This window comes from Tachyglossus aculeatus, chromosome 19 (genome assembly GCF_015852505.1).
Source record: "Tachyglossus aculeatus isolate mTacAcu1 chromosome 19, mTacAcu1.pri, whole genome shotgun sequence".
NCBI classification, from domain to species: domain Eukaryota; kingdom Metazoa; phylum Chordata; class Mammalia; order Monotremata; family Tachyglossidae; genus Tachyglossus; species Tachyglossus aculeatus.
Window position 1 is genome coordinate 32,851,923 of NC_052084.1, and position 25,773 is coordinate 32,877,695.

The following is a 25,773-nucleotide window of genomic DNA, read 5'->3' on the forward strand; positions in this document are numbered from 1 at the left end:
GTCAACCACTTAATAGAGTGCTCTGTGCACTGTAAGCACTCAATAAATACCATTGGTTGATTTGATGTTATGAAGAGACAGCATGCCTACTGTAAAGAACTTGGAATTGGGGTTCAGGATACACTGGCTTCCAACCCCGTGCTGCCACTAGCCTGTTGCGGGACTTTGGGCAAGTCACATAGTTGCTCTGGGCCTTGGTTTCCACATCTGCAAAATCAGTCGTATTTTTTGAGCGCTTACTGTATAAAGGACACTGTACTAAGCACCTGGAAAAGTACGATATAATAAAGTTGGTAGACACATTCCCTGCCTACAAGGAGCTTAGAGCCTAAAGGGCTACTCTCATGTTCGATCCATGTGTGATTATCTTGTATCTATCCCAGCACTTAGCAGAATGGAAGCAGCGTGGCTCAATGGAAAAGAGCCCGGGCTTTGGAGTCAGAGGTCATGGGTTCAAATTCCGGCTCCGCCAATTGTCAGCTGTGTGACTTTGGGCAAGTCACTTAACTTTTCTGGGCCTCAGTTCCCTCATCTGTAAAATGGGGATTGAGACTGTGAGCCCCCCATGGGACAACCTGATCACCTTGTAACCTCCCCAGCGCTTAGAACAGTGCTTTGCACATAGTAAGCGCTTAATAAATGCCATCATTATCATTATTATTAGGAAATGCCATAATTAAGCCTATTGCAAAGCTAGTGATTTTGAAGGACTGGGGGGCTCACGGAGGATGATGCTGTACAACTGAATATGAACTGGGATTTCAGCGGACTGACTTTTTTAAACACTAGTGAACGTACAGTAGATGACGACTATGGTATTTTTAAACACTTACTATTTGCCAAGCACTATTCTAAGCACTGAAGTAGATACAGAGTTATCTGATTGGACACAGTCCCTTATGGGGCTCACAGTCTAGGTAGAATGGAGTAGGATTTAATCCCCATTTTACGGTTAAGGAAACCGAGGCACAGAAAAATTAAGTGGCTTGCCCAAGGTCACACGGTGGACAAGTGGTGGAGCCGGGATTAGACCTTGGTTTTCTGACTCTTAGGTCCAGGCTCTTTCTACTAAGCCACGCTGCTTATCTAGAAGCCCAGAAAACTTTGTGTGCAGCATGCTGATGGGAACAAAAATGGTAGCAACAGAAAAAGCCTCAAAAGAGATTTAGCAGAGTTTCTGACAATTCTGTTATATTGTACTGTCCCAAGGGCTTAGTACAGTGCTCTACACACAGTAAATGCTCAATAAATACTATTGACTGATTGATTCAGAGAGTTGGGAGGAGTCCTGAGCCCGTGAGTTCTCTGGGATTTTTTTGTTTAAGTGAATTGTGGTGTGTTCAGGCAGCAACAGAACACGTTATTGTTGATTCCTGCTCAGAATTCAAGCGGTTCTATTCACCGGGGAGGAGAATAAGTGGTTTGCCCCAGTGCTTGATGAGATTGTCATGGCAGCTATTGTTCAGTGAAATGTTTGAGGAGAGAAATGAAAAATTCATGTTGTTTTTGTTCTGGATTGCAGCTGACAAAGCCTGTGACATACGGCTTCCCAATCTGCTGGTTTTTAAATAGATGAATTTATAGCTGCCAGTTTATATTAGTAGTCCTGTCTGGCCTGCATAAATGCTAATGGGTCAGAGGAACAGAGTATATCTTAGGTAATTGTCTCCAAAGAAGCTTTTTTTTACATGTTTACAACAGGTCAGATTCATTTCAAGAGATTTTGTTCAGTTGTCTTCTGAATTAAAGGAAACCTGTTTCCAAACATCCTTGTAGGGTAACAAGGGAGATAACTCTCCCAAGAAATTTCAACCTTCCCTTTTAGACTGTCCCAACTTCATCCTTGCACTGAAGGTTTTGGACCATCATTCCCTTGTTTGGTTTTCTAAATTTCTGCTCTGGAAAGAACAGTGATTTGGATTCCTCATCAAATACAAATCCCTTCCCTGCCACCTATTTATAGGATTGTAGAAAGCAGCAGCTTGCTGAGACCAGGGCAAACAGTAATAATAATGTAATAATAATCACAATAGTCACAGTAATAAGTGTGGAATTTAAGTGCTTACTATGTGCCAAACAGTTGGGTAGATCAGATTAGACACAGGAAATCTTATTTACTGAGCACTTACTGTGGGCCGAGCACTGTACTTAGTTCTTTGGAGAATATAATAGAGCGAGCACACAGATCCTGCCCTGAAGGAGTTTTTCTAGCAGGGGAGAATATGATGAGAAAGACAGGCTACACCTCCCCATCTCCCCGTCCCCACAATTTCCTTAGGCTCTGGACCATTGGTTGTGAAAGAAAACTTTACTGGATCCCCCCTAGTGCTTTTTTTTAATTAGATGAATAATGGACAAAGAGAAGCAGCACGGCATAGTAGATAGAGCACAGGCCTGGGTGTGAGAAGGTTGTGGGTTCTAATCCTGCCCTTGTCTGCTGTGTGACGCTGGACAAATCACTTAATTTCTCTGGGCCTCAGTTACCTCATCTCTAAAATGGCGATTGAGACTGTGAGCCCCATATGGGACAGGGACTGTGTCCAACCTGATTTGCTTGTATCCACCCCAGCTGGTGCTTGTATCCACCCCAGTATGGTGCTTGGCACATAGTAAGCGCTAAATAAATACCACAGTTATTATTTTAGGATTTTCAAATATGCAGGCTGTCTCCCGATGGTTTAGTAGCTTGGATCTGTCTGTTTTGTCATTTCATCTCTGTCTCTGTAGCCATTTGTCAGTCCTTCAGTCAATCATATTTATTGAGTGCTTACTGTGTGCAGAGCACTGTAATAATAATAATAATTATTATTGTGGTATTTGTGAAGCGCTTCCTACATACCAAGCACTGTTCTAAGCGCTGGGGTAGATACAACATAATCAGATAGTCCCATGTAGGGCTCACAGTCTTAATCCCCATTGTACAGATGAGGTAACTGAGGCCCAGAGGAGTGAACTGACTTGCCCAAGGTCACACAGCAGACAAGTGGCAGAGCTGAGAGATTACCTAGTATCTACTCCAGCACTTAGAACAGTGCTTGGCATATAGTAAGCACTTAACAAATACCATAATTATTATTATTATTAACCCATGACCTCACTCCCAAGCCTGTACTCTATCCACTAAGCCACACTGCTTCTCCAGTGCCTGGCACATAGTAAGTGCTTAACAAATACCATTAAATAAAAACAAAACTCTTTGAGGGCAGGAGCAATGTCTACTAACTGTAGTGGACACCCCCCCCCCCCGGCCAAATTATTTAGTACAGTGTTCTGGACAAAATAGGCATTCAGTAAATATGTCTGAGTCATTGACTAGTATCTAGCAACCCCAGAAGACTAAGAAACACTGTGGTCAGAACTTAAGCATCTTCCAAAGCTGAAATGTTTTCATGCTCAATTTTTGAACTGGCTAATTCAATCAGTGGTATTTATGGAGTGCTTACTTTGTGCAGAGCCCTGTATTTGGAAGAGTATAATACAGTTGGTAGACCCGATTCCTGCCCTCCAGGAGCTTCCAGTGTCAAGGAACTCCTGCGTGATGGTGAGCAAAATTAACCAAATTTCAGATGGATCTCCAAAAAATACCTTAATGCTGCTGGGCAAAGAGGGTGTATGTGCTAAAAGTGATTTTAGAGCAAGAAACAATCTTTAAATAAATTAATCATATTTACTGAACATTTACTGTGCGAAGAGCTTGGGAGAGTCTAGTACACCCGAGTTGGTAGACACATTCCCTGCCCACAAGTTTACAATCTAGAGAGGGAGATAGATATTAATATAAATCCTCTCATATACTGCTGCGAGTTAACCATTGAGTTTGACCATTTGGAAAACGGCATCTTAAAGTCGACACCAACAAATTCACAAAGCTGAAGAAGCAGCGCGGTCTAGCGAATAGAGCCTGGGCCTGAGAGTCAGAAGGACCTGGTCTCTAATTCTGGCTCCTCGACTTCATTCATTCATTCAGTCGTACTTGTTGAGCACTTACTGTGTGCAAGAGCACTGTACTAAGTGCTTGGAAAGTACAATTCGGCAACGGAGACAATCCCTCCCCAACAATGGGCTCACAGTCTAGAAGGGGATGACAGACAACAAAACAAGTAGACAGGCATCATTGAGAAGCAGCGTGACTCAGTGGAAAGAGCCCGGGCTTTGGAGTCAGAGGTCATGGGTTCAAATCCCGGCTCCACCAATTGTCAGCTATGTTGTGACTTTGGGCAAGTCACTTAACTTCTCTGGCCCTCGGTTACCTCATCTGTAAAATGGGGATTAAGACTGTGAGCCTCCCTTGGGACAACCTGATCACCTTGTAACCTCCCCAGTGCTTAGAACAGTGCTTTGCACATAGTAAGCGCTTAATAAATACCACCATTATCAAAATAGATAAATAGAATTATAGATCAATCAATCAATCATATTTATTGAGCGCTTACTGTGTGCAGAGCATTGTACTAAGCGCTTGGGAAGTACAAGTTGGCAACATATAGAGACAGTCCCTAGCCAACAGTGGGCTATAGATATGTACAAAATATATATCACTTGTCTGCTGTGTGACCCTGGGCAAGTCACTTCACTTCTCTGTGCCTGTTACCCCATTTGTAAAATGGGAATTGAGGCTGTGAGTCTCACATGGACGGTTTCCAAGCTGATTAACTTGTGCCTACTTAATACAGTGCCTGGTACATAATAAGCGCTTAACAAGTACCATAAGTGGTAATTGATTACCTTACATTTCTCTGTAGGAAGAACTAACTAAGCCCTGCCTCGGTTACACCATCCACCCACCACACCGGTTGGAATGAGGAGTCTAGGGCAGTGAAGATTGACGCAGTGAATAACTTGAGCAGTGCACCTCACACCAATCACACCTCTGCCCAAATAAGCCCTTCACCTTCAGAACGTGTTATTCACGCCCCCGTCTCTGGGCACCGTCAAAATTGCTGTTTGTGATCTCACCCCAGAGAGCTCCGACTTGGCCCTGGAGATCGGTTTTTCCAGGACTTCTTCAGTCAAACACCTCTCAAGTACGTCGGCGATTTTTGCCGGGCAGCCGCTGAAAGCCGAGTTTGTTTCTCCGAACCCCATGGAAGAGGGGAAGTGAGGGGGTAAAGGGGGAGCCGTGGGATCAGATTGGGCTCAGGGTATCCTACTCCTTAGCCCGCCATCATAAGCTCCACTGTTGCTCACCCCAGTAGTTGGGCCACAACTGAGATCTGGCCACCATAGTAGTGATGGGATTTATTAAACATTTTCTGTGTGCCAAGCACTGTGGTGATTGTTGGGGGTATTTATTCATTCATTCAATCAGTCATATTTATTGAATGCTTACTAAAGTACAGAGCACTGTACTTTACAGTGAGAAGCAGCGTGGCTCAGTGGAAAGAGCATGGGCTTGGAGTCAGAGGTCATGGGTTCAAATCCTGGCTCTGCCAATTAGCTGTGTGACTTTGGGCATGTCACTCAACTTCTCTGGGCCTCAGTTCCCTCATCTGTAAAATGGGGATGAAGACTGTGAGCCCCTCGTGGGACAACCTCATCACCTTGTAACCCCCCTAGCGCTTAGAACAGTGCTTTGCACATAGTAAGCGCTTAATAAATGCCATTATTATGATTATTATTTGGAGTCAGTGGTCATGGATTCAAATCCTGGCTCCTCCAGTTGTCAGCTCTGTGGCTTTGGGCAAGTCACTTAACTTCTCTGTGCCTCAGTTACCTCATCTGTAAAATGGGGATTGACTGTGAGCCCCTGTGGGACAACCTGATCACCTTGTAACTTCACCAGCGCTTAGAACAGAGCTTTGCACATAGTAAGTGCTTAATAAATGCCATTATTATTATTATTATTATTACAGTCTAGAGGGGGAGACATTCATTCAGTCATTTACTGAGTGCTTACTGTGTGCGGAGCACTGTACTAAGTGCTTGACATTAATATACATGAATTACAGATATGAACATGAATACTGTGTGACTGGGAGGGGGGATGAATAAAGGAGCAAGTCAGGGTGACGCAGAGAGGAGTGGGAGAAGAAGAAAGGGGGGGCATAGGTAGGTGAGCCCGGGGCTCAGGGAGTGCTTAGAACAGTGCTTGGCACATAGTAAGCGCCTAACAAATACCATAATTATTATTATCCCCTACCCAGTCATGAGATGAGTCCTCCTGTGCTACTCTCTCTCCCCTTACCTCCGCAACAAATGGATGTTCCTAATCCCCCCACTACAACTGGCTTCCGTGCGGGAATGGTGCTGCTATGCTAATGTCAACAAACATAGTCTTTCCTTATAATAATTGGGTTTTTGGTAGGCATGGTCACGTCGATTAATCCATTAGGAAAGCGTGGAAGTTATTTCTGGCAATGTCAGAGATGCTGTTAATTATTAGGAAAAGGTTGCACTAACGCTTCTATTCCATAATACCATTTTAATGAAAGATGTCAACAGGTCATTTTTATTTAAGAGCATTACACTCAGAATGCACATACTGGAGTGGAATGCCATGCCTGGTAGTTGTTCAGTACTCTTATGGCATTCACTTTCTAGCTTTTGATTCCACTCGACATAAATTCGTTGAATGCAAATCTGTCTTTGAAAGTAGCGGCACAGCAAACCCGAGGGACGATTATCTTAATTACCATCCTGGCCTGCTTGGTGGCAACAACATGATCCGCAAAATGAAGGACCAAAATCAAATGAGATTAAGGATACTGTGCTCATTACATTATTAATTCTGTTAACATTCGTCATTGAAGGGTCATGGGCTTTGTTGCAATGTACTGTGGTTTAAAAGCTTGCTTATGACGTTAAGTTGCAGTCTGTGACCCAGGTAGACTACCCTAGCTTTTCCTTTGGAATTTGTTCATGGGATATTCTAGTCTTTTGTTTAAGAAGAACTATTCATCTGAAATGAAACCTTGGGGGTTTTTTTCATGGTATTTAAGCACTTACTATTTACCAGGGATTCTACTAAGGGATGGTGTAGCTACAAGTTAATCAGGTTGGACACTGCCCAGGTCTCACATGGGGCTCACCGTCTTAATCTCCATTTTACAAATGAGGGAACTGAGGTACAGAAAAGTAAAGTGACTTGCCTAAGGATACACAGCAGGATTAGAACCCAGTTCCTCTGACTCTCAGGCCTTTGCTCTTTCCACTGGGCTGGGTTGGATCTGGAGTATGGGTTGGCCAGGGCAGGAGTGAGTGGCTGGAGTGAACTGGCATGATGTTTACATTATCAACGGCATGATGCCAACCTGTTCCTTTCTGGTCTTTTTCCCCGCATTGGGCTCCAGTCATAAACCAGCCACCATTCTTACCTCCAGTGCCTTCCAAGCCAGAAAAAATTCCACTTTCTTTTCTAGTGAGGGAGGTGCTGGGTTTATAGACGAAGAGACTCACCGAGGTGAAGATATGAGTGAGGAGAAAAAGGGAAGTGTGAAGTAGAACTGAGATTAGAACCTCTCACCTCCATGGGCTAAAATCGAGGTGCTCACAGATCTGATGAGAAGTTGCAGGGAGGGGTGTGCATTTGATGGCAATAATAACTCTAGCATTTGTTATACGCTTACTACATGCCAACCACTCTACGAAGTGCTGGGTTAGATACAGTAAAGTCAGATTGGATGCATGGGACTCACCATAAGAGAGAAGGGGTATTTTATCTCCATTTTACAGATGAGATGCCTGTGGGACAGAGAAGTTAAGTGACTTTTCCAAGATCACACGGAAGACCAGGGGCAGAGTTACAATTAGGACCCAGTTTCTCTGACCCCTCCCCACCCCCTGCCCCCCCAACCAAGATCGGGTCATTTCCGTTAGAGCACACTGCTTCCCATGGTATTTCTTCTGAGATCCTTAGAGCTGTACAGCCTGCGTCTCCATCCTTTCTCCAGTCAGGCAATAACTCTGTCCAGATGGAGAGACAGAAGCCCGTTGCTTAGGCCAGGCTAGAAATCTGTCAGCCTGCAAACAAATTACCAAGCAAAAAAAGGCATCACTGGTAAAGACAGTGGAAAAAAGTATGGAAGCCCAAGGCCGTGTCCAGATAGTCTTAGGGTAAGACAAACACGAGCTCCAGTTCACTTTGCATACCTCTTCTGAGGCTGTAAGCTCCTCTCTAGACTGTCAACTTTCTCCTTTTCTTCCACTCCCTCCCCCAACCCACCCAACTTACCCTTCCTCTCTTCCTTGCCCATCCCCTTCTCATTCCATCTCACCCTCCTCTGCCTTCCCCCCACCTCCTCTTCGTTTCCATTGCCATCTTTCTTTGTCCTCCTTTTCCCATTGCCACAATTCCTCTTCCTCTTTCCTTTTGTCATTCCTTTGGCTACACCAAAAATGACCGATTTTTGGACATCTCAGTGAGTGTCCCCTGCATTCTCTGCATCCCCTCCCTCTGTCTTTATTGCTCCTACTCTCCCCTCTCATTTTCTTTCTCTGTCCTTCTCCCTCTAACTTTTTATTGTCCTTCCCTTTCCCGGTCTTTCTCTGCATCATTTTGGCTCTGTCTTTTGATCTTTTCATACCTAATCTCACCCCTCCTTCCCTCTGGCTTTCCCAAATCTGAGCATTCAGTCCCATCCCGGTCCATCAAGTATAAGCTTGTTTCTCAGCTGTTACAGAGCAGCCTCTGGACGGAAACTCTTCCCTTGTTTCCATCCCACACTTCCTCCCGCTCAAGGCTCTCGAGAGCCCTTGGTAGTGTTGCACGGACACTGAATGCGAATAGGATTTGTGGGGGGATGGGAACTGTCTGGAAACAGAAGGGTTGACCCACAGAGGGTGATCTGTTGCACGGAGTTCAGTGCTCTGACCAAGAGGAGTCACAAACAGAATTCAACATCCAACAGTCAAACTTTGGAGAAATGCCAGTCGCCTGCATTGCCAAAAATCAAAATCAAGCTATTGGCAATCTCACCGGTGAAATGATCTTTCAGCAGGCTCCCTATTATCTCCCCACTTCTCAGTGCCCCCATCCCTCATTCTGTTATTCTATTGCCACGTCTTCTGGGGGTTCTCCCCCATCCCAAATGGATCAGACAACATTAATTCATTCAGTCGTATTTATTGAGTGCTTACTGTGTGCAGAGCACTGTACTAAGCACTTGTAAACACATTCCCTGCCCACGATGAACTTACAGTGTGTGTGTGTGGGGGGGGGGGGAGACAGACATTAGTATAAATAAGTAAATGAAAGATATGTACATAAGTGCTGTGGTGATTGGGGTGGGGGAGAACAAAGGGATCAAGTCAGGGTGATGCAGAAGGGACTGGGAGAAGGGAAAAAAGTGGGGCGAGCTTAGTCGGGGAAGGCCTCCTGGAGGAGATGGGCCTTCAATAAGGCTTTGAAGTGGGGAGGCGAGGGAGGCGAGTAAGGCAGGATCTGGGCGAAGGGGTCGGTGAAGGGGTCGGAAGCCAGATGAGGTGGAGGCACGATGAGAAGTTTAGCATTAGAGGAGTGAACTGGGTTGTAGTAGGAGAGAAGCGAGGTGAGTTATCCCTCTCCATGCGCAGAGCACTGTACTAAGTGCTCATTAGTGACAGAGCTGGGATTTGATCTCACTGCCCCTGGGGTTTGAATCAGCTAAATTAGTCACAGAGCTAACCAGAGGATTTGGTTGGCAGGAGGCAGGGGAAAAGTGGAATAACCCTCCCCTCCCGGACAGGACAGAAGTGAGGGAGAATCTGGGAAGTACACAATCACTCCAATACAATCAGTGGTATTTACTGAGCACCTGAGATGGGCTGAGTGCTAGACTAAGCGCTTGGACAGCAGAGGCAAGATACCCCTCCCCAGTGCAGTCTAATGAGGAAGATGGACAAAAATGGTTTGCAAATAGTGGGGGCAGGGGAGAAGAACCAGGATATAATTGCCAGAGGTAGCTCAAGTATCTCAGGAAATGGCTATCAGACCATCGCCACAACTACCATGCTTTTTTAGCATTTCTATCTGCCCTTTAATTGTTTCTCTAAGATGGTTCTACTCAGCTGTTGTCTGGGACATTAAGAGGGAGATCAGAAACAGATAACTAATGGCCTTACCTGCAACAGGAAGCTACCAGCTGAGGGAGAACAAATAATGGTTCCGGGCCGCTGAGCTTTGTTGTGCTGAACAGCCCTACTGTCTTCCTTTTCCTCTCGCACAAGACTTGAAGCGAAATCAGTGAAGATGTTCTTGAGCCATTGCTCTGGACTCGAATAATAATGGTGCGGTTTGAGTTTTGTGGTCCTGGTAAAGTGAACCACAAATTTCTTCTACCCAAGGGTTTGCGGCTGCTTATTGCTGAGGGTTCACAGAGCATCGCCTTAGCCAGCCCGAGGGCAGGGCTGAAGTGGCCCCCAGAAACCAGGCTTCCAAACACAGGTAGATTTACAAATGCGGTGGGATTAACAGGGGAGAACTAGTGATAGAGGCCCAGCGCTGCCACTGTAGTAGTAATAGTATTTATTAATCATCAACTGTGTAGAGAGAACTGGACTACTTGTATAACCATGGATAGGTATCTTAAATTCCCTGGGCCGCAATTTCCTCATCTGTAAAGTGGGGATAAGCTCAATTGTGAGCCCCATGTGGGACATGGACCGTGTCCAAATTACCTTGTAATTACCTCAGTTCTTAACAAAGAGCAACTGTTTAGGAACCGTTGTGATAATAATTCCGATAATTAATAAATAATTTGTGTGCTCTTTGGAAGATCCCCTGCCTGTAATTTAATATCTGTCTCCTCCGCTGGATTGTAAACTCCTTGAGGGCAGGGATGGTGTCTTTTGACTCTACTGTATTCTCCCAAACACTGTACAGCGCAGCGGGAGGTCAAACATTCTGTTATATTGTACTCTCCCAAGTGCCTAGAATGGTGTTCTGCATGTAGTAAGTGCTCAATAAATTTCATTGACTGATTGATTTCAGGCAGGGAGAAATGAGTGCAAGGAAAATTGAATCCTGAACTCTCCCCCTTTTCTCCCTGACACACATCCCCTAGCCTTTAACCCCTATTTAATTAGGCTGTGAGACATATCAAAAAACAAATGTGCAATTTTAAAACATCGAAAAGGTCTGTAAAATGGGAATCGAGATGGTGAGCCCCATGTCGAACAGGGACCGTGTCCAACCCGATCTGCTTGCCTCTATCCCAGTGCTTAGTACAGTGCCTGGCACGTAGTAAGTGCTTAACAAATACCCCAATTATTATTATTAAGGAGACCCTTTGGGGGTACTCAGTTCTCAGAAGGGGATGGAGTGAGACTAGCCTGAGATGGTCTCCTCCCCATCTCCAGTTTCCTTTTCCTCCTCTCTCTTCATAGTCTTTGCTTGCTTTACCGCAGCCTTCCCAGCACTCCCCTCCCCTCAGAGGGCAGGAAAGAGGGCACCACTGTGCCAGCTGTGTCCTAAATGCAATAAAGTGGGGTTAATTGCAGGTTAATCGTGCCTCAGCCTAACTGTTCCTTCTGCCCAGTTGGCCCATCTGTGGGCTGGGGTGAGTCGTGGTTCTTGCCTTTCCGGCCGCAAGTCTCTGACCAGGCTGAGGGCCAGTTCTCAGTGGGCCTGGGCTTGGCATCTCTGCCCGCTCGTCCCCACACCCATGGGGGCAGGGGCAGGCTCCTGGCCAGAACTGCAAGGGAAAGGTTCCCATCAGCTCTCCAGACAGTCAATCGATCGATCATATGTATTGAGCACTTGCTGTGTGCTGATCACTGTATTAAGCACTTGGGAGAGTAATAATAATAATGGTATTTGTTAAGTGCTTATTATGTGCCAAGCACTGTTCTAAGGGCTGGGGTAGATACAAGGTAATCAGGTTGTCCCACGAGGGGCTCACAGTCTTAATTTGACAGATGAGGTAACTGAGGAGCAGTGAAGTAACTTGCCCAAAGTCACACAGCTGATAAGTGGTGGAGCTGGGATTAGAACCCACTATCTCTGACTCCCAAGCCCGGGCTCTTTCCACTAAGCTGTGCTGCTCCCACATGTACAATATACACAATACAACAATATAACATAGAATATACAATATAATAACATACACATTCCTTATCACGGGGGCAGTCCTTCATTCAGTGGGCCAGGCTGGTACTGGCTGGGCTTCTTGAGGGTGGCACCGTGCCATGGTGGAAAGACTGTAGGGTCTGGCAGTTAGGAGACATAGCTCTAGCTCGGCTGCCAGACTGCTGTCAGACCTCAGGAAAGTCACTTAAACCGCGATGGGCCTTAGTTTCCTCGTCTGTCAAACGGGGATGTTAATGTTGCCTCTCCCAGTGTTAGAGGGATGATGAGAGGCGAAAATAATAATAATAATAATGGCATTTGTTAAGCGCTTACTATGTGCAAAGCACTGTTCTAAGCGCTGGGGAGGGGAAACAAGGTAATGAGGTTGTCGCATGTGGGGCTCACAGTCTTAATCCCCATTTTACAGATGAGGTAACTGAGGCTCAGAGAAGTTAAGTGACTTACCCAAGGTCACACAGCAGACATGTGGCGGAGCCAGGATTCGAACCTATGATCTCTGACTCCAAAGCCCGTGCTCTTTCCACTGAGCCACGCTGCTTCTCGAAATAATTCTGAGACCTATAGGTCTGCAAATTCCACAGACCAGTATCTCAGCCTGTTCTCTCAGAATCCCTACAGCCGCTCTGTGAAAGCTCCATGTGAAAGCTCTTTGGGAGAATAAAAGCTTTCCTCAAGGTGGTGGTGTGGAGTGGTTGGGGCGCGGAAGAGGGCTCTACTCTGTTGACAGGAGACTCATCGCTGTCTGTCTGAACTCCGGGTAAGCCCTGGTCCTTTGAATCTGTGGGGAAGTGATTTCTCTGCTTCCCTGATGCCGAGGGTTTTGGGCCAGGAGACTTCGGGGTCCTGGGGCTCAGTGGTTGAAGAACTGCCCCCCACTTCTGCCCTTTCCCCCACCAATCGTGCGCCTGACGTCCTTGACCTCGATGAGTTCATGGTGCGGGCGCCCGGCCGAAAGGCACAGTGCCATCACAGAGCAAAGAGCCAACGGAGCTGGGAGTCTCACGGAGTCGACGTGAGTCCGCCCCACCTTGTTCCCGGCAAATCTCCGACGGGGGGGGCTCTCACTTTGAGAGGAAGACTGGAAAGTTTTCCATGGCATGAGCATCTCCCTTCCTGTCGCAGATGTATTTTGGACGAATTCTAGCCCATTTTCAAATTAGCCTAGATAATGGCAGAGCTATATAACATAAATAATGACATCTTTAGTGTGATAGCACAAGGTGTCTTTCTATAGGATAGGATGTAAAAGATAGCACTTTGAAAATCAAATATGTGTAAGCTCGTTGTGGACAGGGAGTGTGTCAACCAACTCAATTGTACTTTCCCAAGCACTTAGTACAGTACTCTGCACGCACTAATTGCTCAAAAAATACCACTGATGATCTGTATGCATAAAAAATATAATTCAAAGAGCACTCCAGCAATATTTATATTTCTCTTTGACCGTGTAATGATATTCATTACACTTATTGTTGGAAACGTATTGTTTTGGGTCAGTTTCTGGGATCTTGTGAACACAGTAATTCTCATTACAGTGTTTCCCATGGAAACGCCACTTCATTTAGTGATCTTTTGCTTAACATCCCATTATCCTGGAACAAATTCAGAGCACTAACTGGGGTAGAACAGTTTATAAGTATTTGCTCAGAATAGATTGAGCCTGCAAGCTTGAATTTGTAAAATAGCCGGCTCTTTGTATCCGCTGCTGCAGTGTAATTTCAAAGCTTGAACCCTTGCAGTTGGAGCAGAGTCTGTATTTTTTTTATGGTCGTTGTTAAGTGCTTACTATGTGCCAAACACTGTTCTAAGCGCTGGGCTAGATACAAGTTAATTAGGTTGGACACAGTCCCTGTCCCACATGGGATTCACAGTCTGGTTTCTAGTGACAGAGTCTGTGTGTGACTGTCTTTTGGGTGGATGCCAACTAAAGTGGTAACATCGGTCTAATGACCTGCCTGAGCTTGTTGTTGACCAGGCTAGCGATTGTCTGTTTCTCTTCTGTCTGTTACCCCCATGCCCTTCCTGGGCCTGAAAGTCTGCAGAGTTGGGGAATCCCGGCCCAGCCTTTCCAAGTCTTCAGGGGACACTTAACTCTACAAAGGTTCAGCTCCGAGGGACTTGAGATGATTTTAAGTCCTACGCATTTATCCTAAAATACCGGCCAATGCTCCAAGAACCGCCGCTTGGAGAAAAAAAAAAATCTGATATCTTGGAAGTTTCAGCCTCTTCTATATAATATCTGTAATTTTCCATTTTTCTTCATGACCTTTTCAGAAGCTGATCCCGTGAGAAAGCTATTAAGGGAGTTTGCTCTATCAGATATGTAACGTGGCTTGATTCTTCCCCCAGATTGATTCCACCCCTCAAACTCTTATCCGCATGGAGAGGTTTCTCGTTTTTCTTCATTTCTGGACCTCCTCTTGGAGTTCCCCCATCTTGAGTTACTTGCTTGTGTCTGCCCGAATCTTTCCTTCCTTCTTGGCTTTTTGTGAGGATCAAGAGAGTTCCAAAGGGGAGGAAAATTCTATTCTAGGCCTTTTTGGTGAGTAGTTTTCCCCTTGGGCTGACACCCCGCTTGTTGTATGCTAAAAAAATGTCCCCAAGGCACTCTCAACACCTCTGAGAGGTCTGTGCAGTCAAACGGAGCTTGCCATCCAGGGAGATTTTTGTTGTCACAGCTGCTGGTGGCACACGGCGTAGGCTCAGGCCAGAGCCTCTGTCCAGGTCCCGGCCCCTTTTTGGGAGAACCTCAGTTTCCTCCCTCACCCATAAAGGGGTTTCACTGACAGTCAGTAAGTAGAACCTACTCTGGGCAGAGAGCACTGTACTAAGCACCTGGGAGAGTACCCTGGAGGTAGTAGACAGGATCCCTGCCCTCGAGGATCTTAAACTGTAATCTCGTTATGGGCAGGGACTGTGTCTACCAACTCTGGTCTACTGTACCGCACTGAATGCAGCAAGCGCTCAATAAATACCTAGCTTTGGTCAGGGCATGGGCAGGAGGGCTTCCTGAGGGAGGGCCAGGAGAAGCAACGTGGCTCAGTGGAAAGAGCCCGGGCTTTGGAGTCAGAGGTCATGGGTTCAAATCCCGGCTCCGCCACTTGTCAGCCGTGTGTCTTTGGCAAATCACTTAACTTCTCTGGGCCTCAGTTCCCTCATCTGTAAAATGGGGGTGAAGACTGTGAGCCCCCCGTGGGACAACCTGATCACCTTGTAACCTCCCCAGCACTTAGAACAGTGCTTTGCACATAGTAAGTGCTTCATAAATGCCATCATTATTATTATTATTACTCACTGGATCATACTTCTACTGCTCCTACTGCTCCTGCTCTCTGGTTGGCAGGAAGCAGCCTCCGGCACTGCCCGGCCCAAGAGCTCAAGAGCCGGCGGGTTCCCCTCCTCCACATTCATTCATTCATTCAATCGTATTTATTGAGCGCTTACTGTGTGCAGAGCACTGTACTAAGCGCTTGGGAAGTACAGGTCGGCAACATATAGAGACGGTCCCTACCCAACAACGGGCCCACAGTCTAGAAGGGGGAGACAGACAACAAAACAAAACATGTGGACAGGTGTCAGGTCATCAAAAAAAATAGAAATAAAGCTAGATGCACATCATTAACAAAATAAATAGAATAGTAAGTATGTACAACTAAAATAAATACAGTAATAAATTGTATGGTATCTGTTAATTACTTACTATGCGTCAAGCACCACTCTAAGCACTGGGCTAGATATAAACTAATCAGGTTGGACAGAGTCCACATCCCACATGGAGCTCACGGTCTTAATCTCCTGTTTTACAGATGAGGTATCTGAGGTACAGAGAAGTGAAGCCACTTGTCCAAGGTCACACAGCAGACCGGCGGTGAAGCCGGGATCAGAAGCGAGGTCCTCTACCCACTAGGCTGCCCAGCTTCTCGTCTGGGTCTGCTCCCCTCTCTGACAGACTCCGGCTCATCTGCCTTGCATTTACCCACTTTTATCACTCCGAATATTCCTTTCCAGTTTTAGGCACCCATTTGGATAGCTCTTCCCATCCAGCTCTCTCCCTCCTCTAGAGAAGCAGCAGGCTACAGCTTGGGAGCTGGGCTGTCGCTGCCGCCACCAGTGCCACAGTCTGAAAAGCCTCGCTTCCCTCCCCTGCCTCCTACGCTGGCAGCCTTGCGTCCGATTGGAAAAGTCGGACACCGGGAGATGGCTCAGCCCCACCCATGTAATCATCGTGGGATTTGTTAAGTGCTTTCCCGTGCGCCAACTACACAAGATCAGCGGGTCGGAGACGGTCCCTGCTCTGCGCAGGGCTAACAGGCTACAGTGCGGGAAAAACTTGTAACAGATGAGAAACCGAGGCCCAGAGGAGTTGAGGCAAGAAGAAGAACCAGGATTAGAACCCCTGACTCCAAGGCCTGTGCTCTTTCCACTAGACCCAGCTCCGTCTCCATATTTACTTTCATCCCTGTATGCCGAAAACAGATCATCCGGAGTCCTTGTGCTTCAGCACGTTTGAGGCTAGTGGGGGAGTCACAAAGCAGCAGACGGTGCTGGGAAATGATCTTCCATCCCTCCTTATCCCCTCCCCGCCACCTGCCATTGGACAAGCTCTCTGGTAATTGAAGAGCGGGGGTTCTCGGCAAAGGGGTGGAGGAGTCGGGGGGTTGAATTTTGATGAGGAGTGAGGGTTTGAGAGAAATCTGGTCCTGGTTTGGCTTATCTACTGGATGGTGTCGCCGAGGCCTGCACCCAGGGCCTCCTACCTCGCACCCCTTTTGCTTTGGGTCTAGAAACTGTGGCCCTCGGGGAATGGAGCCCTGCCCAGCTCAGTTCCCGCGGCCCCACCCAACTCTCCTTTGCCTCCTTTCCCCCTTCCCAAGCATTCGACGGGCCAGAGGGGCCTCTTGGAGCAGGGAGAACTTAGGGCTGATGGCGATTTTGTTTTCCGATCCCCAGGTGGGGACGATGGCCTAGACGGACGAAGAAAGCCCACCGCCCGGTGAGCCTGGGAGCGGCTCGGCCCCGGCCGGAACCGGCCGGGCCCAGCTGAAGGCCCCGCTTCGGACGGCAGGACCGCGGACCGGCCCCCGGCTTGACCCCAGATCCTTCCTCTCCTAATTCATGAGCCGGCAGGATGCGGTCGCCGTGCTTTCAGAACGCCTTCTCGTAGCCGCCTACAAAGGCCAAGAAGATAATGTGGTGCAGCTTATCAACAAGGGTGCCAAGGTAGCGGTTACCAAGGTAACAGGAGGAAGAACTCAGTCTGTACCAGCTCCCCGGGAACCACCCTCCCTCCAGCTATTGTCTGCCACAGTGTTCTTTGCGCTTTGCTCCTCTGAAAGGGTCTCTTTGAGGGGTGGGAGGAGGGGCGGGGTGGTTCGACTAAAAATACTCTGCTTTAATTGGGCGACTTTCCTGAGGAAAAGTAGCTGATAATTGCCGTTTTATAGAAATGCATTAAAATCATGCAAGTTTTTTTCAGCTGCTGCCTCTAATGGGAAGGCAAGTTTAGTAGTTTGACAATCTCAGATCTCTCTCTCTGCTCTCTCTCTCTGTGTCTTTATATATATAACTCCCAGGCTGAATAGATAGGCAGAAAGTAAATATGCATTAGCTTTTGAGGATTGTATCTACGGATAGAACTGATTGCAGATAAAAATGGCAATTATGGAGAGGGAATGGGCAAAGCAGTATTCTTGGCCCTGCCTTGAGAATAAAACTGCGTGAAAAGGTGAAACATGATAAATTGTACTTTGGCCTGTTAACTTTTTCCCCTTAAATGACCCTCCTATCCCTCTAAGGGGGAAACATTTCCTTTACAAACCAGAGAGGCTTACAATAGGAGCAGACGTGGGAAGGGAAACCGCGTGGCCTCGTGGATAGAAGCACGGCTCTGAGAGACAGAGTACTTGGGTTCTGGTGCCTGCTCCGTCACTTTCATTCATTCAATCGTACTTATTGAGTGCTTACTGTGTGCAGAGCACTGTACTAAGCGCTTGGGAAGTAACTTGCCTACTAGGTGACCTTGGGTAAGTCGCTTAACTTCTCCATGCTTAAATTTCCTCAACTGTGAAATGGGGGTTCAATATTCATTCAATCAATCGTATTTATTGAGCGCTTACTGTGTGCAGAGTACTGTACTAAGCACTTGGAAAGTACAATTGGAGAAGCAGCGTGGCTCAGTGGAAAGTGCCCGGGCTTGGGAGTCAGAGGTTATGGGTTCAAATCCCGGCTCCGCCAATTGTCAGCTGTGTGACTTTGGGCAAGTCACTTCACTTCTCTGTGCCTCAGTTCCCTCATCTGTAAAATGGGGACGGAGACTGTGAGCCCCACGTGGGACAACCCGATCACCTTGTGTCCTCCCCAGTGCTTAGAACAGTGCTTTGCACATAGTAAACACTTAACAAATGCCGTCATCATTATTATTGTTACAATTCGGCAACAGATACAGGCAGTCCCTACCCAACAACAACGGGCTCACAGTCTAGAAGGGGGAGACAGACAACAAAACCAAACAAGTAGACAGGCATCAATAACATCAAAATAGATAAATTGAATATGTATATATGTTTATACGTATTTATTACGCTATTTTACTTGTACATATCTATTCTATTTATTTTATTTTGTTAATATGTTTTGTTTTGTTCTCTGTCTCCCCCTTCTAGACTGTGAGCCCACTGTTGGGTAGGGACCGTCTCTATGTGTTGCCAACTTGTACTTCCCAAGCGCTTAGTACAGTGCTCTGCACACAGTAAGCGCTCAATAAATACGATTGATTGATTGAATTATAGATATATACATAATTAATAAAATAGAATAATAATTATGTACAAATATACAGAAGTAGGGGCGATGGGGAGGGGAGGAGGAGCAGAGGAAAAGGGAGGCTCAGTCTGGGAAGGCCTCCTGGAGGAGGTGAGCTCTCATTAGGGCTTTGAAGGGGGGAAGAGAGCTAGTTCTGCTGGGAGCCCCATGTGAGACAGGGACTTTGTTCCACTTGACCATTCTGTTCCTACCTCAGCACTTAGAACAATGCTTGACATTTAGTAAGCGCTTAATGAATTCCATTAAAATAAAAAAAAGGTGAATGGGAACCTTAGTTTTGGAGGATCCCCAGCTCCTGATCCTGTCAGGATGAAGCGGAACAGAGAGTAGGGCAGCAAGTGGGGAACCTAGAGGAACCAGAAGCTCCTTGTGGGCAGGGATTGCGGCTACCAACTCTGGTGTAATGCACTTTCCTAGGTGCTCAGTTCAGTGCTCTGCACACAGTAAGTGCTCAATAAATACAGTTGAATGAATGATTCAGACTGGGCAGGGCGGGAGAGAAAACATGGACAATAACAGGACGCCAGGCTCCAAAGCAAGCATGGCCTAGTAGATAGAGCACACGCCTGGGAGTCAAAAGGATCTGGCTTCTAGTTCCAGCTCTGCCACTTATTTGGCCGTGTGATCTAGGGCAAGTCACTTTGCTTCCCTGTGCCTCAGTTCCCTGATCTGTAAAATGGGGATTAAAACTGTGAGCCCCACGCAGGACAGGGACTGTGTCCAATCTGATTATCTTGTATCAGCCCCAGGGCTTAGACCAGTTCTTGGCACACAGTAAGCGTTTCATAAATTCCGTTATTATTTTTATTATCTTCCACTCTCCCTCTCAGCCCCTACCCATTGTGCTCCCTGGCCAGCAAAGGCACTGGATTAAGGGTGATGCCCGCCCCTTCTCTGGCCTCCCTGTGGGCAGTAACCAATCCCTTCCAGACTGTGAGCCCACTGTTGGGTAGGGACCATCGCTATATGTTGCCAACTTGTACTTCCCAAGCGCTTAGTACAGTGCTCTGCACACAGTAAGTGCTCAATAAATACGATTGAATTGAATTGAATTGAGAGCTAGCTTGGCAGATGGGGGCGGGGGGCATTCCAGGCCAGGGGGTGTATGGCGGATCAGTCAATCAATCAATCATATTTATTGAGCGCTTACTGTGTGCAGAGCACTGTACTAAGCGCTTGGGAAGTACAAGTTGGCAACATATAGAGACAGTCCCTACCCAACAGTGGGCTCACAGTCTAGCGGGCCAAAAGCGAGTAAAATTGAGGAGCTGGATGTTCCCCAATACTGCAGGTGTGAGATCCAATTTTTCTTCATCAAACCGAGTAACTAAGCAGAAGCCATCATGAGGCAAAAATGTAAGGGTTCTGCTGAAGCGGTAGCAAGCCGAGACTAGATGGCTCCATCCTCACGCCTCCTAAAGATGATTTCTTCCTTTGTCATTGGCAGGCATTGACTGAAAACGTTTGTCTGTGGGGTGTGATGAAACCAATCCAATAATCTATTTTGAACGCCCAACTCCTCCTCTAAACTCCTTGTTGGCAGGGGTCCCATCTACCAACTCTGTTGGAGTGGACCCTCCCGAGCGTTTTGTACGGGACTCTCCGCAAAGCAAGCGAGCGCTCAGTACATAGCAGAGATCAATCGATAACCGTCGATAGATAAGCAGTATGGCATAGGGACAGGGCACGGGCCTGGGAGTCACAAGGTTTGCTGCCATATATCTGCTGCATAGGGATAGGGCATGGGCCTGGGAGTCACAAGGTTTGCTGCCATTTGTCTGCTGCATGGGGATCGGGCACGGGCCTGGGAGTCACAAGGTTTGCTGCCTTTTGTCTGCTGCGTGACCTTGGGCGAGTCACTCAACTCCTCTGTGCCTCAGTTCCCTCATCTGCAAAATGGGGATGGAAACTGTGAGCCCCACGTGGGCTAGGGAGAGGGTCGAACCCAATTTGCTGGTTTCCACCCCAGCTCTTAGAATGGTGCCTGGCACGTGGTAAGTACCTAGCAAACAAATAATAATAATAATGATAGCATTTATTAAGCGCTTACTATGTGCAAAGGACTGTTCTAAGCGCTGGGGAGGTTACAAGGTGATCAGGATGTCCCACGGGGGTCTCACAGTCTTCATCCCCAGGTCCCTACCCAGCAGTGGGCTCACAAGCACTTGTCTGCTGTGTGACCTTTTTAATCAATCAATCAATCAATCAATCGTATTTATTGAGCGCTTACTGTGTGCAGAGCACTGTACTAAGCGCTTGGGAAGTACAAGTTGGCAACATATAGAGACAGTCCCTACCCAACAGTGGGCTCACAGTCTAGTGGGCCAAAAGCGAGTAAAATTGAGGAGCTGGGTGTTCCCCAATACTGCAGGTGCGAGATCGAATTTTTCTTCATCAAACCGAGTAACTAAGCAGAAGCCATCATGAGGCCAAAATGAAAGGGTTCTGCTGAAGCGGTAGCAAGCCGAGACTAGATGGCTCCATCCTCACGCCTCCTAAAGATGATTTCTTCCTTTGTCACTGGCAGGCATTGACTGAAAACGTTTGTTTGTGGGGTGTGATGAAACCAATCCAATAATCTGTTTTGAACGCCCAACTCCTCCTCTAAACTCCTTGTGGGCAGGGGTCCCATCTACCAACTCTGTTGGAGTGGACCATCCTAAGCGTTTTGTACGGGGCTCTCCACAAAGCAAGCGAGCGCTCAGTACATAGCAGAGATCAATCGATAACCGTCGATAGATAAGCAGTATGGCATAGGGACAGGGCAGGGGCCTGGGAGTCACAAGGTTTGCTGCCATTTGTCTGCTGCATAGGGTTAGGGCAGAGGCCTGGGAGTCACAAGGTTTGCTGCCATTTGTCTGCTGCATAGGGTTAGGGCACGGGCCTGGGAGTCACAAGGTTTGCTGCCTTTTGACTGCTGCGTGACCTTGGGCGAGTCACTCAACTCCTCTGTGCCTCAGTTTCCTCACCTGCAAAATGGGGACGGAGAGTGTGAGCCCCACGTGGGCTAGGGAGAGGGTCCAACCCAATTTTCTGGTTTCCACCCCAGCTCTTAGAATGGTGCCTGGCATGTAGTAAGTGCCTAGAAAACAAATAATAATAATAATGATAGCATTTATTAAGCGCTTACTATGTGCAAAGCACTGTTCTAAGCGCTGGGGAGGTTACAAGGTGATCAGGATGTCCTATGGGGGGCTCACAGTCTTCATCCCCAGGTCCCTACCCAACAGTAAGCTCACAGGCACTTGTCTGCTGTGTGACCTTTTTAATCAGTCAGTCAGTCAGTCGTATTTATTGAGCGCTTACTGTGTGCAGAGCACTGTACTAAGCGCTTGGGAAGTACAAGTTGGCAACATATAAAGACAGTCCCTACCCAACAGTGGGCTCACAGTCTAGTGGGCCAAAAGCAAGTAAAATTGAGGAGCTGGATGTTCCCCAATACTGCAGGTGCGAGATCCAATTTTTCTTCATCAAACCGAGTAACTAAGCAGAAGCCATCATGAGGCCAAAATGAAAGGGTTCTGCTAAAGTGGTAGCAAGCCGAGACTCGATGGCCACATCTTCACGCCTCCTAAAGATGATTTCTTACTTTGTCATAGGCAGGCAGTGACGTCAAACGTTTGTCTGTGGGGTGTGATGAAACCAATCCAATAGTCTGTTTTGAACGCCCAACTCCTCCTCTGAACTCCTTGTGGACAGGGGTCCCATCTACCAACTCTGAGTGTACCATCCTGAGTGTTTTGTACGGGGCTCTCCACAAAGCAAGCGAGCGCTCAGTACATAGCAGAGATCAATCGATAACCGTCGATAGATAAGCAGTATGGCATAGGGACAGGGCATGGGCCTGGGAGTCACAAGGTTTGCTGCCATTTGTCTGCTGCATAGGGTTAGGGCACGGGCCTGGGAGTCACAAGGTTTGCTGCCATTTGTCTGCTGCATGGGGTAAGGGCACGGGCCTGGGAGTCACAAGGTTTGCTGCCTTTTGTCTGCTGCGTGACCTTGGGCGAGTCACTCAACTCCTCTGTGCCTCAGTTCCCTCATCTGCAAAATGGGGATGGAGACTGTGAGCCCCACATGGGATAGGGAGAGGGTCCAACCCAAGTTGCTGGTTTCCACCCCAGCTCTTAGAATGGTGCCTGGCATGTGGTAAGTGCCTAGCAAACAAATAATAATAATAATGATAGCATTTATTAAGCGCTTACTATGTGCAAAGCACTGTTCTAAGCACTGGGGAGGTTACAAGGTGATCAGGATGGCCCACGGGGGGCTCACAGTCTTCATCCCCAGGTCCCTACCCAGTAGTGGGCTCACAAGCACTTGTCTGCTGTGTGACCTTTTTAATCAAGCAATCAATCAATCAATCGTATTTATTGAGCGCTTACTGTGTGCAGAGCACTGTACTAAGCGCTTGGGAAGTACAACTTGGCAACATATAGACAGTCCCTACCCAACAGTGGACCCACAGTCCAGCAGGCCAAAAGCGAGTAAAATTGAGGAGCTCGATGTTCCCCAATACTGCAGGTGCGAGATCCAATTTTTCTTCCTAAAACCGAGTAACTAAGCAGAAGCCATCATGAGGCCAAAATGAAAGGGTTCTGCTGAAGCGGTAGCAAGCCGAGACTAGATGGCTCCATCTTCACGCCTCCTAAAGATGATTTCTTCCTTTGTCACTGGCAGGCATTGACTGAAAACGTTTGTTTGTGGGGTATGATGAAACCAATCCAATAATCTGTTCTGAACGCCCAACTCCTCCTCTAAATTCCTTGTGGGCAGGGGTCCCATCTACCAACTCTGTTGGAGTGGACCATCCTAAGCGTTTTGTACGGGGCTCTCCACAAAGCAAGCGAGCGCTCAGTACATAGCAGAGATCAATCGATAACCGTCGATAGATAAGCAGTATGGCATAGGGACAGGGCAGGGGCCTGGGAGTCACAAGGTTTGCTGCCATTTGTCTGCTGCATAGGGATAGGTCAGGGGCCTGGGAGTCACAGGCTCTGCTACCATTTGTCTGCTGCATAGGGTTAGGGCAGGGGCCTGGGAGTCACAAGGTTTGCTGCCATTTGTCTGCTGCATGACCTTGAGCGAGTCACTCAACTCCTCTGTGCCTCAGTTCCCTCATCTGCAAAATGGGAACGGAGAACGTGAGCCCCACGTGGGCCAGGGAGAGGATCCAACCCAATTTACTGGTTTCCACCCCAGCTCTTAGAATGGTGCCTGGCATGTGATAAGTGCCTAGCAAACAAATAATAATAATAAGAATAATGATAGTATTTATTAAGTGCTTACTATGTGCAAAGCACTGTTCTAAGGGCTGGGGATGTTACAAGGTGATCAGGATGTCCCACGGGGGGCTCACAGTCTTCATCCCCAGGTCCCTACCCAACAGTGGGCTCACAAGCACTTGTCTGCTGTGTGACCTTTTTAATCAATCAATCAGTTGTATTTATTGAGCGCTTACTGTGTGCTCAGCACTGTACTAAGCGCTTGGGAAGTACAAGTTGGCAACATATAGAGACAGTCCCTACCTAACAGTGGGCTCACAGTCTAGTGGGCCAAAAGCGAGTAAAATTGAGGAGCTGGATGTTCCCCAATACTGCAGGTGCGAGATCCAAGTTTTCTTCATCAAACCGAGTAACTAAGCAGAAGCCATCATGAAGCCAAAATGAAAGGGTTCTGCAGAAGCGGTAGCAAGCCGAGACTAGATGGCCACATCTTCACGCCTCCTAAAGATGATTTCTTCCTTTGTCATTGGCAGGCATTGACTGAAAACGTTTGTCTGTAGGGTGTGATGAAACCAATCCAATAGTCTGTTTTTAACGCCCAACTCCTCCTCTAAACTCCTTGTTGGCAGGGGTCCCATCTACCAACTCTGTTGGAGTGTACCCAACCGAGCGTTTTGTACGGGGCTCTCCACAAAGCAAGCGAGCGCTCAGTACATAGCAGTGATCAATCGATAACCGTCGATAGATAAGCAGTATGGCATAGGGATAGGGCATGGGCCTGGGAGTCACAAGGTTTGCTGCCAGTTGTCTGCTGCATGGGGACAGGGCACGGGCCTGGGAGTCACAAGGTTTGCTGCCATTTGTCTGCTGCATAGGGACAGTGCACGGGCCTGGGAGTCACAAGGTTTGCTGCCTTTTGTTTGCTGTGTGACCTTGGGCGAGTCACTCAACTCCTCTGTGCCTCAGTTCCCTCATCTGCAAAATGGGGATGGAGACTGTGAGCCCCACGTGGGATAGGGAGAGGGTCCAACCCAAGTTGCTGGTTTCCACCCCAGCTCTTAGAATGGTGCCTGGTATGTGGTAAGTGCCTAGCAAACAAATAATAATAATAATAATAATGATAGCATTTATTAAGCACTTACTATGTGCAAAGCACTGTTCTAAGCACTGGGGAGGTTACAAGGTGATCAGGATGTCCCACGGGGGGCTCACAGTCTTCATCCCCAGGTCCCTACCCAGCAGTGGGCTCACAAGCACTTGTCTGCTGTGTGACCTTTTTAATCAATCAGTCAATCAATCAATGAATCATTCGTATTTATTGAGTGCTTACTGTGTGCAGAGCACTGTACTAAGCGCTTGGGAAGTACAAGTTGGCAACATATAGACAGTCCCTACCCAAAAGTGGACCCACAGTCCAGCAGGCCAAAAGCGAGTAAAATTGAGGAGCTCGATGTTCCCCAATACTGCAGGTGCGAGATCCAATTTTTCTTCCTAAAACCGAGTAACTAAGCAGAAGCCATCATGAGGCCAAAATGAAAGGGTTCTGCTGAAGCGGTAGCAAGCCGAGACTAGAAGGCTCCATCTTCACGCCTCCTAAAGATGATTTCTTCCTTTGTCACTGGCAGGCATTGACTGAAAACGTTTGTTTGTGGGGTGTGATGAAACCAATCCAATAATCTGTTTTGAACGCCCAACTCCTCCTCTAAACTCCTTGTGGGCAGGGGT

General features: G+C 47.3%; 1 protein-coding gene across 3 annotated transcripts in view; it reads left to right on the forward strand.

Annotated features, from left to right (window-relative positions):
• ANKRD6 (ankyrin repeat domain 6) overlaps nucleotides 1–25,773 on the forward strand; it is a 102,583-nt gene that overhangs the window by 36,260 nt on the left and 40,550 nt on the right. For all 3 annotated transcript variants that reach the window (XM_038760954.1, XM_038760953.1, XM_038760955.1), the window contains exon 3: nucleotides 16,955–17,239. In XM_038760954.1, the coding sequence (XP_038616882.1) occupies nucleotides 17,120–17,239 (120 nt within the window). In that variant the 5' untranslated portion in view covers nucleotides 16,955–17,119. The remainder of the gene's footprint in view (nucleotides 1–16,954; nucleotides 17,240–25,773) is intronic.